Source organism: Solanum tuberosum, unplaced genomic scaffold, assembly GCF_000226075.1.
Source record: "Solanum tuberosum cultivar DM 1-3 516 R44 unplaced genomic scaffold, SolTub_3.0 scf00005, whole genome shotgun sequence".
In the NCBI taxonomy this organism is placed as follows: domain Eukaryota; kingdom Viridiplantae; phylum Streptophyta; class Magnoliopsida; order Solanales; family Solanaceae; genus Solanum; species Solanum tuberosum.
This window is the reverse complement of record NW_006238931.1, coordinates 2,002,447-2,017,419: the sequence shown is the minus strand read 5'-3', so window position 1 is coordinate 2,017,419 and position 14,973 is coordinate 2,002,447. Positions and strand designations below refer to the sequence as shown.

At 36.5% G+C, this 14,973-nt stretch overlaps 1 protein-coding gene across 1 annotated transcript; it reads right to left on the bottom strand.

Moving 5' to 3' along the window:
* Nucleotides 1–1,370: 1,370 nt before the first annotated feature.
* Nucleotides 1,371–14,747, bottom strand: LOC102599528 (protein POLLEN DEFECTIVE IN GUIDANCE 1). The gene is made up of 11 exons (XM_006338777.2): nucleotides 13,969–14,747; nucleotides 12,621–12,772; nucleotides 12,205–12,308; nucleotides 10,661–10,749; nucleotides 10,429–10,502; nucleotides 9,605–9,755; nucleotides 9,356–9,523; nucleotides 3,049–3,146; nucleotides 2,767–2,889; nucleotides 2,489–2,557; nucleotides 1,371–2,289 (listed from the first exon to the last, which is right to left on the bottom strand). The coding sequence occupies exons 1-11, from the start codon at nucleotides 14,594–14,596 to the stop codon at nucleotides 2,089–2,091; spliced, it is 1,857 nt and encodes a 618-aa protein (XP_006338839.1). The 5' UTR covers nucleotides 14,597–14,747; the 3' UTR covers nucleotides 1,371–2,088.
* Nucleotides 14,748–14,973: the final 226 nt, after the last annotated feature.

Here is a 14,973-nt window from a genome sequence, read left to right as displayed (position 1 = left end):
GTCAAATTGATTAAAAAACTAATTTGTAGTTTAGGATTGATCTGGCATTAAAAAAAATCCTATCGTTCTTGATTTGATTTTCTATTAACAAAAAAATTAAACTAGGGAAAATGGTTTGTTATAGCCCTCAATTTTGCTACTTAAAGTTGATATACTTCTCGTTATGAAAGTGCTCATATATACCCCTAATGTTATACAAATAGCTCACATATACCCTTTTTCCTCTAACGGAAGTTTAAAAAGTAATTTTAAATTAATTTTTTTTATTAAAAAGAAAGATAATATATGTAGGTGTATATTTGATCCTTCTCACATGTTTATTTAATTATTGAATACTATTTTTATTCATCGACTAATTTGAAATTATTATTCTGAGAGTCAAACTTTTTTTTCACTTATTTTCTTGTGAAATTTATTATAGATGGCCAAAATATATTTTTTACACATATAAAAACTAAATTACTATATAAACGCAAAAAAATAATTTTAATTTTTGTTTAACTTTTAAATATTTCCCACTCACACTTTTTTCTTTTTATTTCTCTTATTTTTACCCTAAAGAATGAAAGAAAAATTTAAAATAAAAATAAAAAACTCAAATAATAATAATCAAAGAAGTCAGAAAAATAATTCACGTGTGAAAAGGATCAAATACATATTTTTTTAGAAAAAAATAAACTTAAAAAAATAATTTAAAATTAATTTCTTCACTTTTGTAACATAGGGGTATATGTGAGTCATTTTTGTAATTGTAGCGACATATGTGAACCACTTTTATAACAACGGGTATATCAATTCTATATGACAAAGTTGAGGGAAATATGATGTCCTTTTCCCTTTAAATTATAATCTACTTTGTAAGTATTTTTAAATTCGTTTACACCTTACAATGTTTAAATATATCATTTAATATTTGGGTTTGTAATATGACTAAAAAGAATTAGCGTGTTGCATCTCTTGATGAGTTTTTTATATGATTTCCTAACACAGTCTTGAAAATACCATTCATCTTTTTCTTTTTCTTTTCAATTTTATTTATTCAGGTGTCTTGGAAATGTCAATAAACAATATAATCACTCGCATGTGCTAATGGTATCAAATGTCTCTTCAATCAAAAACTTCCAAGTGTTAGCATCAAATCACACTATCAAGGAAAGAACCTCTTCAATTTGACCTCTTTTTCAATCATGGTGTAATTGTTTAAAAAATGAGAAAACCAAACATAGACTAAACTAAAACCGAAATGATCTACTTTTGTTCGGTTTGATTCAATTTATATAAATTAAATAACTCGATATAATTGATTTAATTATCTTATAATGAAAAATCAAACCAAACCAAACCGACTTATGTGTGCTCTCAGCAACACTAAAGGAAGTGCAAGTAACTCACCATAATAAATAAAGAGGCAATGAGTTATGAAGCTGTGGTAAGAAATACATCCATCACTCAAGTCAAGATGCAAAATCACTGTCGTACTTGCTAGGAAACAATATAAACCACAGCTTAACGTTTTCCACCACCAGTCCACCACCGCCGCCAAGCTTAGGGCCTTTCGATGCTCCCTTAGACACAGTTACTCTTACCCTCCAGCATTATGTGACTTAGCCATCACATCTGCCTTCTTGGTCTTCTTTTCATCCTTCCTTTCCAGATTAACTAACAAGATAGTTTTTACCTTTCTGTAAAACATCAATCTATCTTTTCTGAATCTACCGAGCAAATTCAGAAAATTTCAAACAAGACTTTGTTTCAAAATCGACTTCTGAAATAACAATTTTATAGAGAAAAGGTTTTAAATAAATTGCACACGAAATACATTATCAATATAAATTATAAGGACCTTCTCCCTATGCAAAAATGGAAGTACGGGCCATCTGATCATTTAATGTTAAATACTTCCACATGAGTGCATCCTGCTGCACGACTAGAAACTCGAAGCTATAGCTGCTGAGTGCTGGGAGCAGCAATAGAAACTTCCAACCACATCTCACCCAACCTTTCCTGCCCCCACCCTCCTTGTCTTCTCATAGAAAGGACATCTCTAAATCTGAGGCAAATAATGCAGCTTCATCATGATATCCTATCTTAGTCGCTGTGAAGTTTTCTCTTCTGGCATCTGTTTATATACCATCTAGCATGTTTTTTTAGCCCAATGCTAATCATTACTTTAAGGCTTGCAAGCATAACAAATGTCATTGTAGACAGAAGGAAAATCCAAAAGAGCCTCCAAGGTAGCGGATTATAGGGAAGATGAGCAGCAAACACAGGACGTAACACACGGATTACCTGCCATGCAAATAGGCAGCTCGGTAAGGAATACATCAGCTCTGGATAAATAGGATAGGGTTCAAGTGAATAGATTCCTATTCCCCTATTTTCCATATTCAATATGTAGTCTTTTGAAATAAAGAAACCATGATGTAATTCACAAAAAATAAAAGGGAGAGATGATAGCTTCAGTCAAATTCAGAAAGAAAAAACTCACCACACAAGCAGGCGCCAAAGGGACAAAAGTGAGGTTATTCTTTACATTGTCTGTTTGGATATTCAGTGTCTGTTGAAAGTCAAAATAAGAGTAATGTGAAAACCGGAATCATCAAAACAGAGAAACTTACTAGATTCCACAACAGCTTAGCAGGATGAAGACTTATAGTAATATAGCAGTACACATTACAAACTAATGAAGCTATGAGAAAAATCTACCAGCTTAAATAACTCGCCTCTACCAGCCAAGTCAAACATCAGCTTGTAAATTAAAAGTACCTGCTTACAGAGATCTTCAAGAAATTCTGAAAACGCAATTGGTTTGATGTTGTTAAATTTTGCGATGAATGAATGCTTGATGATATCAATTGTCATCTCACTTACATAGACAACGAGTGCATTCTGCAAGAATTAAAAAGAACTTTTTAATATGAGCCAATTGCTAGGAAGAGTAAATGTTTCTCTTCTTTTTTTTGAGAAAAAAAGTAAATGTTTCTTACGAAAACAATTCAGGTAATTAATCATTTCATTGCACAAGGAGTTATCAGGAGCAGGCCTTACACAAAGAAAACTTCCAAACCAAGGTCCATCGGCCTCCAGAAGGTTTTGAGCTAAGACAAATAAGAGAAATGCTGAAATATGGAACCGTTCCACTGAATCTGCCCACAGCCAATGAAATTAAAGTTTAAATGCGCAGAAGCTTATTAATCAAGCACAACCTTGGAAATAAAATCAGTAGTAGAAGATTTGAGTATTTCCAAACATCGCTAAGCTTAAACAAAATGATAAGTAGAACAACAAATAAGTAGTCGTCGCACCAGGCTTGCCTAGTGTGGGTTACCTCTCCTATGTGGTTTGCGAGCTATTGCATAGGAGCGGGGGTTTTACCCTGTGCGCACCCAAAGGGTAGCGGCTGCGGGTTACCCTTGTCATCAAAAAAAAGGAAAAGCAAAAAAGCCCACACCCAGCAATAAAATCCAAAATCTATCGATAGGCAATACCAAAATTAGCACTCAGCTTCCTTCTTCTGAGGTGCCAAGAAGCACTATGTTGAAGGAAGAGGGAATCCTTTTCTGTGTTGCAATTCTTCTAGTTAGAGAGGGAGAAGGTTGGGTAAGATTGGTAACTAGCTATGCATAAACTGAATACTAACAATAAATAGACACCATATGAGGGTAATGATAAAGTAGTTCTGCTACCATTTCTAGTATTTCTACTTTATGCATTTTTGTTACAAACAATATATTTGACTCTGCACCTAAGCACTCGGGCCACTTCTCTGTGCACATATAACATGGCAGATCAGAAACAACCATTTATCTGTGTGTTGGAATATACCACTCACACTGTCAGTCAAAACAATGATCCACGAAGGACTCAACAATCATCACCTTATTGGTATTTTGTGGGTTAAACTTTTATTTTTGTTAACATTTAAGACACAACCCTAACAAACTGAAAGACCAAGTCCAGTAGGGGTGGAGAAACCAACGATGTGAAACAGCAGTATATCTGGTCTCTAACACTTAATGTAACCATGAGAATCATAGAAATGTGGATGTGAAGATTGATGCCCAGTCATATAAAGGTTAGAGAAGACTAAAAATGATCACAACCAACAGAGGTTCAACTTAGCACTTATAAAGGATAAAAATAAGAAAAAAAAATGTTATGGTCTAGTTTCAAATGTACAATCCAGTAAATGTGACTACGATGGTTCAATGTGCTTAAAAAAGACGAAGTAGACCCAAAATCATATAGATGAAAAAAAATTATTCTCCCTAAATTAATGAGAGGATTTAAGTAAAAACATTAGAATGGAAGCAAAGCTTCATTTTTTATCAGGTGGAAGCAAAAGTACTACGCAGAGGTAGAACACCATGGAAACTTTGCCAACTTTATCATCAACCTTGATTCATATACGTGTACTGACTAGTTGATAAGGCATGGATATACCAGTGATGTTAAAGATTGCTTAGTCACTTCAAGTGAGTAACCCACTAAAAATGAGGGTTTATAATTCAGTGAAGCATTGCTCTGAACCGCAACTTCAATCATTCAGGCACAAATGTATGCCACTTGAAGAAAACTGATTCCTTGCATCTAGCTTATAAATATATAAATAATAATATTGCCCCCAAGGCCTAGCTCAAGTGGCAAAAGGTGGAGGATTTGTGGCTTAGGTCGCAGGTTCAAGCCCCACACCATGCAAAGCGAAGCCCGGTATTTAAGTGGAGAAGGGTAGAGGGGCAGGCCCATTATCCACCGAGTTTAGAAGGCTGTGATTGGTCCAAAGGGCGGGTCACAGACGGATTTCTGTAATGTTGTATTCCTCAGCATTAAGGTATGCTGGAGACCTCCAAAAGGTAGTAACAAGCTAAAACAAGAGATGTTGGAGACCTCCAAAAAGGTAGTAACAAGCTAGAACGAGAAACTAATTACAATAATCCTAAAAGATCTACTAATTGTTCAGCATTTTCTATACAATGTTCTTTACACCAAAAGTAGAAAGTTGCTATGCAGCTCTCTTTGATTTTCTGAATGTTGTTGAATCTATCTTCAAAGTTTCTTCCATTCCTCTCCCTCCAGATAGTCCACCAGTTACAGTGTGGGATTATTCTCCACCACTTCTTCTGTGTCTTGCTTCCCCCTCTCCTAATCCAGCAACTTAACAAGTCTGTTGTGTGCTTTGGCATTGACCATTTTGTCTCTGTTAAACTGAGGTACATAGTCCAAAGCTGAGATGTGACTTTACAATGGAGAAACAGATGATTATTCGTTTCTCTAGCCTCACTGCATAACATGCATCTGGACACAATTGGCAATCCCTTTTTCTGCAGGATCTCACGCGTGAGGCAAGCTTTCGTGATTACTAACCAAACAAAGCACTTGACGGCCTCGTAGTCAATCTACTGATGAGCCTTATAAATTCCACCTACAGAGAACTTGCCATCCTTGTCATGTTCCCATCTAAAAGTGTCATCCTCTACAGTAGTGCTTTTGAAACCATCAATCATCTGCAATAGCTCCACAAAGCTGCCTACTTCCCAGTCATTAAGATGCCTCCTGAAGAAGAAGTTCCATCCTTGCGGGGACCAACTATCAACCACTGTAACCTCAAGGTTAGTGCATATATAGGCCAGATCAGGGAGAGCTTGCATTAAAACTTCTTGTCCAACTAGATCCTTCCAAAATAGTATTTTGTTCCCAGCAACCACCTCATAACATGAATTCTTTACTAGTCTAGGCCAAAGATTCCTTATAGATCTCCATACCGATGTTTCATAGGTGGTTGATACTGCATTGGTACACCATTGCTCTGTCTGGCCGTTCTTATTCAAGATTACCTCGTTCCATAGAGCATGTTCATTTCCATTAAATCTCCATAACCATTTCATGAGCAACCAATCATTCATTCTGCAGTTTCAGATTCCTGACTCCTAAACCACCAGCCTCCTTGTGTATTTGTGCAATCTTCCATTCTACCAAGTAATACCCCTTTCCCTCCCTGTTCCCAAACCAAAGAAAATTTCTTCTTAATCGGTCCAACTTCTTGACCACACTTATTGGAATAGGGAATAGGGACATCACATATGTGGGTAGCGAGTCCAGAACTGCATTTATCAAAGTGAGCCTACCTCCAAGAGACAAGTATTCTGTCTTCCAGTTTGCCAACTTCTTTTCCGTCTTTTCTAAAATCCTATCCCAGATAATCAATTCTGTGTTTGTTGCCTAATGGCATGCCTAGATAGACTGTTGGTAATTTGTCTACCTTACACCCCAAGATACCAGCTAGTTCCTCCATCTGCACCACTTCTTTAATAGGAAAGAGGTTATTATTCCTCCAGCTAACGCTTAAACCAGAAATGGCTTCAAAAACAATTAGTACCATCCTGATATAGCAAATTTGTTCAGCTATAGCTTCAAAAAATATCACAGTATCATCTGCATACAACAGATGGCATACTTCCATACCTACTCCTATTCTGCTGTTAACCTTGAATCCTTTTATCCACCTATTGCTAATTGCAATCCTCATCATACTGTTATTACCCTCTATGGCAATGATGAATAGGAAAGGGGAGAGAGGGTCACCTTGTCTAAGACCCCTCTCTGACAGAAAAAAACCCACAGGTTCTCCATTTACAAGTATGGAGAACCTAACAGTTTTAATACAAAAGCCAATCCATTTCAACCACCTTTCACCGAATCCCATCTGCCTGAGGATGTTTAGCAAAAAAGCCCAGTTCACATGATCATAAGCCTTCTCTGTATCTAGCTTGCACATAATTCCTGGGCCTTCTCAATCTAGTATCCACACATTCATTGGCTATAAAAGCAGCGTCCATAATCTGTCTTCCTTTAATAAAGGTCATCTGATGAGTGTTCACCAATTTATTTACTACCCTTTTCAACCTTTCTGTCAGCACCTTGGCAATGATTTTATAGACCCCACTGATGAGATTGATAGGTCTATAATCCCTTAATGCAGCAACTCCAATTTTCTTGGGAATGAGAGCTACATAAGTCGCATTGAAACTTCTTTCAAAGACCTGGTGAGAATGAAAATGTTGCAAAGTGTTCATGATATCTTCCTTCAGGACCTCCCAGAAAGACTGGTAGAAACACATAAGGTATCCAATCTGGGCCAGGTGCCTTGTCACTGGCACAGAGCTTGATACCGTTAAGAACTTCCTCCTCTTCAAATTGCCTTTGCAATCATTCTTGTTCCTCATTGGTAATTCCTGGAGCCTCATGGAGGTCAAAGTCAGGTCTCCAATTTTCAGATTCCTTGTATAGGTTTTAATAGAAGTTCTAAATGTTCTCTTATCACTGCAGGATCAGTAATTGTTTCACCCTCCACTTCTAGAGAGTCAATAGCATTGAACCTCTTGTGTGCTGTGGGCCTGTGGCAATCCTATGGAAATATTTAGTGTTCTTATCACCACTTTTTAACCATTGAACTCTGGACCTTTGCCTCCAAGCTATCTCCTCATTTCTAGCCACCTTCTCAAGTTCCATAAATAATTGGACTTTTTGGACCAATTCGTCCTCAGTGAGCAGCCTTTGATCTTGAGTGTTCTCCAGCATTGAGATTTCATTCAAGATTTCCTCCTTATTATTCCTCCAACTGACATTATTTTCCCTGTTCCACTCCTTCAGTTTGTCTTTTAAAAGCTTCAGTTTAGTGGCTAAAATGAAAGCAGGGGTGCCACTGACCTGAAAAGAAGCCCACCAAACTCGCACCTTATCTTTAAAACCCTCCACACCTAACCACCACTGCTCAAATTTGAAATAGGACTTTTTAATTTTCCAGTCCCCACAAACTAGCATGATAGGTCTATGATCAGATCAAACATTGGGAAGTAGATTTTGTTTGATCCGAAGGAAAAGCTCCTCCCATTGGGAACAAAACATGATAGTATTCTTTTTGTTGTTGTTGTCATCTTCTTCTTGAGTTTGTAATGCCTTCCTCTTCTTTTTAGTTTGCTCACCAATACAAGTACCGGGTAACTCTGTCCACCGGGACTTGGATAGATAGGAAGAAATCACCTAGTGTTTACCTACCCTGGGATTTGAACCTGACACATCATGATTCTCAACCCCCTCATTGACCACTAGGCCACATTCTACATTTCCTCTGCATCTTTTGATTTACCTTTCTCTTTTTCTATTCTACAGACCATAAAACTTCTACTATGTGAATCACCTTCTTTTACTACTACTGATTTTTATTTTTTTTATGACAAGGGAAACCCGCAGCCGCTACCCTTTGGGTGTGCACAAGGTAAAAACTCCGCTCCTATGCAATAGCTTGCAAACCACGTAGGAGAAGTAACCCGCACTAGGCAAGCCCGGTGCGACGAGCTCGACCCAGAAGGCAAACCCCTTGCTTTCGCTGGCAAGGGGTTTCGAACTTGAGACCTCCAACATGGAAGTCCCAAGCCCAAACCACTGTGCCACCCAGAAGGGTTACTACTACTGATTTTGAGATTTTGCTTTTGCTTCTCTTCTACTCACTTAGTAAAATTAATTATTAAATATAATGCTAAAAATGATTTCTATTTCATACTTGATTAACAAAATATTGAGCATCTTTTCTTTTCTTTTTCTATTTATCATAAATGTTAAATTTGCACCAGAACTTATTGTGATTAATTTTAATGATGTATAATTTTAGTCATTGGATTACTATTGTCATTATGTTGAAAAAGATGCCAAAATTAGTAACTTCATCTGAAACTTGACATTACGGGTACTAAGTTTATTTATATAGCTATCTTTTCTACTTTTGAAATTATGCATTTTATTTCAAATAAAAATGTGCTTTGTTTCATGCTTCACACCTAAAAAAAACCATTGTCGTTGCTTTTTTACGTGTTTCACTTATTCAAAAAAAGTAAGTTGTTTTTACATTTTTTATTTAAGTAAGTTGTTTTTACATATACCCGCATTTAATTTTCTATGTCAAGATGCAGATAAATGTGCAATTTAGAAAATATCTAATCCAGAAAACCTAAAAGGTCTTAAAAGACGAATTACTTAGTATTTTTGAATGAATGAGCCTGAATAGAACAGAATGGACCAGAGGATTCATGTTAGCCTACCATGAAATTTAGTGTTGAGAATAAATTGATTGAGTGATTTTTTTTATGAAAAGGTAAATTGATCGAATGATTGATTGGCATTGAGATGCAACACTATATAGACCACAAACATGTCAATGACAACATGACACAAATGGGACCACTTCACACAACATAATAAAGAACAAACTAGGCTTGGCAACAGCAGATAGATAACAATTTCTTAATCATTGCATTAGAACCTAAAAATTTCAGGTAAATAATGCGAGAAGATAACTCACCATAATATACTAGATTGTGAACGTTATCCTTGCTGTAGCGTTTGAATACATTGCTTTTTATTTCCGCAAAATTGTTTGATACAAGCAAAGCAAATAATGCGTTGTTGTGGGCAACTATACAGGTTGACAAAGTGATGGCTTGAGCTAGCAGGATGAAAGAATGAACAAGTATGGGGAGTCAAGGAAACCAGATGTTACGAGGAGTGAAATTTATTGATATTGACCAAAATACAAGAATGGAAAGGATATTTGATGAAGCCACAGCTACAACTTCATCCACAATAAATCTTCTAATCCAATATTGTGTACTTTCCGTTGAGCTATTTGCAAGCCCTTCTGCTGTATTAAAGAGAGTCTGCATCACATCTCCACCAAAGCTTTGGAACAGTTTATCAAAAACCTGCCAAAGAAAGGCAAATATTACCTCAAATTTGTCTACAAATTTCAAAAAAGAGTGTCAGTAAAATACTATAGCATAGTGAATGATGTTAGGACAGGAACATGCATATGTAATAGACCAAGTTCGTGTACCAGACTGGAACAAAAAGAAAAAATATGTGATGAAGGATATATGAACATATCCGAGCATATGACTAGAGGTGCTTCTCCATCAATGTTATTCTATTCTCTTACACGCAAGAGTCAGACCATTTATCATTTTTTTACTTTGAAGCACAAACATGATTACATTCTATGAAACTAATGACTCCCTTCATTTCAATTTATTTGTCTAGTTTTGACTTGACACAGAGTTTAAGAAAGTAAAGAAGACTTTTGAATCTTCTGGTCTTAAACTAAAGATATGTAGAATGTACCAAAATGTCATTTAATCTTGTGGTCTTAAACATATCACGTGGAAAGTTAGAATTAAAGAATTGTCAAAAAAGGAACAAGACATTCTTTTTGAAACGGACTAAAACGGAAAGTAAGACAAACAAATTGAAATAGAGGGGGATGTTTTAAGAGTGCAAACAACTTCAACATGATATGAAACTATGAAGACCTAAAGTACAACCACTTTGTGGCAATTATTCACATGGCCTTAATTATAGATCAACTAGTCAACTTCTCACCTCCAACACATTGTAAACCACATAAAGCTTGATTGTTCCTTGACCACGAATCATGTGATAGATTAGGCTGATATCTGTGATAGCAAATGGCAAACCGGGGTAATTTTAACCAAAAGAACCCAAATAAGGAAGCCATGAAATGAAGAGTCAAAACTCAGATGTGCGGTTAGGGTAATTAGCAGGTGAAAAAAATCTAAAGAGTATTGGTGAGGATTAAGGAATCTTACGGTACCTGTTTGTTGCAACAAAATCGCTCCACTACACAGGGCAACACAACAGCCAATATCAGAAAGCTCAACTGCGGAAAGTTTCTTGAACTGCCTGCCATGAGCATGGTCAGGTTATTTTGTAAACATAAGCTGCAGGTAAATAGATTTACTTTAACACAACAAAATCAGGGGTAAGAAGGGTAAGGAGCTAGGGAAATAATAAAGTAAAGATATGCTTCAGAAGGGAGGGTGAATAATTTTTGTTAGATTTACCATAACCAACAACAATAACAGGGGAAAGAAAAATAAAACAAGGACCCTCTCAGCTTTGAAGGGTAAATCGAGACGGCAGTCTCTCTTCTTCCCTCTGTAATTTGATGGAAAGTATCCTACTTCAAGAGGTACACAATAAAATAAATTTGAAAGCAATACACCCACAACCTCCACCCTCTTAGATACTTGAGGGCATTACCCTTGCTTCACTGATAGTTCCTCCCATAAGCTCCTCTCTACAAATTCACTTAACCACGCACTGTTACTTGGCAGTAACCGAAACTTCTCCAAGTGCAACTGGAGAACAATCTCAGAGAAAACATTACCTTGGGGGCACCAATTGAACACTATTTTCAGCAAAAAGAAACTCATTTTCCCTTTTGTTGTTTTTATTGACAATCTATTGAACTCCTAAATTTACAGGGAATGAAATAATACAAGAAACAAGCTGATGTTCCGTGAACTTTTTGTGGAAGCAGAAGTTGTACCAAGTCTTTTTTTTAATTTTATGAACCATACAATATCTGATAATTAATTAAACAATGGTACAATTGGATCCAATATCTAGACATGAAGATACGCCCAATCACAAATAAACCCAAACAGCACACAAGACATGAAGGTATGCCAAATCAGTAATAAGCTCCCAAAAATACATAAAAAGGGAAAAATCTATTAGCAATACACCCACCAATAACTGTCCCTCCTCCTCTCCTTCAAATTGACAATTTAGGCAATGCACACCATATGCCAGCTACGACTTCACATCAAAAGAATTTAATGACCAACCCAGTAATTAAAAACAATTGCACAGATACACTGTACCCAAAATATCAGGACCACCAAAAATTATCAGCCTCTTTGAATAAGACAGTTTGTAAAGAAGAAACGATAGCAGAATGAAGTAGAAACTTGCCTTTCCCCTCAAATTTGGTTCAAGTTATTATAGTGATTACATTTGTTAACAGCTTTGGTAAAAGACTGATCCTATGCAAGATTACATACCTATCTTTGCATAAATATGATATTCATATCAAATTAAATCAAACCTAAACAATCCAAATAAGTGTAAAATCATATAACAATCTTAACACTCCTCAAACTGGATTAATTTGAGATTACAGAAAACTTCTGATCCCATCTGCTGTACGGTCACAAACTCACAATACTACAACAACAATAACAATAACAACAACAACAGCATACCCAGTGAAATTCTCTCCCGCATAGTGGAGATCCCAAAATAATCATTTTAAGTTCAAACAAAAGGTATAGGAAAGTATGAGATACAAACCTTGTTTTCAGAAACCTCCAACAGATCATGATTAACCTCGTGGGCATGACAGTAAGCAGTGAAAGGAATGAATCCAAGCAGACAAAAAAGCCAACATTAATAAGCTGCAAAAGCAATAGTCTAGTCATCTATACAGCTAAACAAGCTTGATAGTTTCTGAGACAAGACCATATCCAAGAAGAACTACAAAGAACAAGGAATTGACCTCCTGGCCTGTAGTTAGTTCGGACAGAAATCGGGAAGTAAAAAGAGAAGATCGTATTTGCACTATCATACTCTAGCATAGATAAATAACAGAGGAACACAAGATGCAAGTCAAGCAGTGAACAACAGGCAACTCAGCACAAAAAGAAAGAGGTACTCAAAATATAATTTGAGAATGTTTCATATTGCAGTGCCTTAATAAAGTATTATACCAGCTCACATCGCCATGGTAAGCGGAATATGGTGTCGTAAACTCTTTCCCGCTCTTTCTCATTCCCAAGGGCAACCGTACTCCTTAACGAATTACCAGCATACATCTCTTCCATGAAGCACTTCACTGGTGACTTATCCACAGGAAATGTTTCTAGCAAAATACCACACAACTGAAGTGAGAGAAAAGAAAGGATACGTGGGAAGTAGGCTTCTGTAACTAAAATAAATTAGAAGCTAAATTCAATTTAGAGACAAATGGGGACATCCCAATTCCCCACCACCCAACAAGAGAAATTTATCTTAGTTTGATATTTAGGACAAAGCAAAATGGTAAATAACAGTCATGACTACATTTAAAGTACAATGATGCTGTTGCTCAACATTAAAAAAATGAAGATTAAGGACACCTCACTCAAGCTTCTCTTGAGAACTAGAATTTCTCAATCCAAGTACTAATCGCCACCGTTTCTCTACATGTGTAGTTATCACAAGATTATAGCTTTCAAGTACATATGTGCATATTGATTGCCTTAGTTCCCTCGTGTACCATGGATAAAACAGGATTCTTGTAGGTGTTCATGACATACCAATGCCATAATTTGGTGATATCTAAGGGATTTTCCGTCCAACTGATTTATAATATCATCTGCTAAAGGATCATAAGCATTCTTCTTGCCCAGGAAAAGAGCATAGAAAGGAGAAAGCTAAGCATTTAGGAAAGCTAGAAACTTCCTTTTTCTCAGTTGTAGAAGCAACTGGTACAGATAAAGATACTGACAAAACCAACAAGTTTTGCTTCCCTCGTGAATGGATCCTTATTCATTTTAAGGTAAAGCCCCAAAAAGCAGTAAGCACAAGTGTTAAGGTTTCTATTATTCTACAGGGTAGTAGGCCTAGGATAACTAGCTTTGCTAGGGGATTTAGGCATATTCTATCAGTTCCTAACTTCATAAGATTGACATTATTCACTTTTCCAATTTCATTAACATGTAGACCCTCTAGCCTCTACTCCATTTAGTTGACCTACTTCCAATTTTAGTCCTTCCCAAAATTACGGCGTCTTCCCTAAAAAGGCAGGTATTAGCAATTTAGAGTATTTCTAGCTTGATGTGATACCTTTCTACTCTTTTAACGTCTACCACATCATGTCACTATATATCTATCAACCACAAATATATATCATCCAAACGCATTCATGCAAAATGGGAGGGAAAGAGCTAAAGCTGTCCCCAATTGCCGTATATTGTTAATACTTGAGTCAAAACATTCTGATATTGGCAAATTGGCAGGAAATGAAAAATATTTAGAAAACCATAAGAAAAAAATTAAAACAAGGGAAATACTTACGGTTGGGATCTTCAGCCATCAACCTCTTCCAATCTAAAGAGACCTCCTTCTCCAAACTCCTCCCTGCAATCCCAACCATATTCAAATCCATTTCAACTCTCGAATTTGACCTCGATTCCAATTCCTTAACACTCTCTCTTTCTCTCTCGGCAATCTGTGGTGACCCAACACTCTCTTCGCTCAATCCATTGACCATTACATTTCTCTGTCTCAACTCCCCAAAGGGAAGCCCAGTAACTGAACTCACTGAACAACTACTGTGAGGCATTGGTGGCGGCATCGTCTCATGTTCCTCACATACCACAACACTACTGCTCTGAGAAACACTATAACAGTAACCATTAAATTCTCCCATAGGGAATGAGCGGTCTAGCTGCTCGTCTGTGACGGAAAATTCGGAAATTGTGGAATGCTCTGTAATTCTCTTATGCTTCTTCTTTTTCTTCTTCTTCTTGCGAATTCCGGTAGGGCTTGTGGCGTCATCGATCTGAATAAGCTGAGGAGAAGGATCGGAATTCGATCGGAGGCAAGTCGGGATGATGGAGGTATCGTAATCGTAATCGTCATCTGAGAGGGAAGTTGAGAGAATGTCAAATGAGACCTTACGTCCAGTTGATCTCAACGCCATTGATGAAGATTGAAGCTATGCCGATGTTGCCGGTTCATGGAGATTGCTGATCGGCGGTTACGCACGACTAAGAAAGGAGAAGGGAATCGGAGGAGAGGGGAGAAAGTGGTGGTGCTGAAGATTTTGGGATCTCTAGACGAGTTGGCCTAACGCCTAAGAAAAAAGGTAAAATCAGAATACTATATTAAAAAAAAATATTTTATATATTTATTTACCATATATAATAAAAGAATATTTTTTTTCTAATTTAATACAGCAATTATTTTGAATTACAAATAATACAACACTTGAAAAAATCCATTGAATTTTCTTAAATTTAATATAGCAACTAGTGTACTTGTCCGCGCTTTACGCGGTTCTAAAAAAATATAATATAT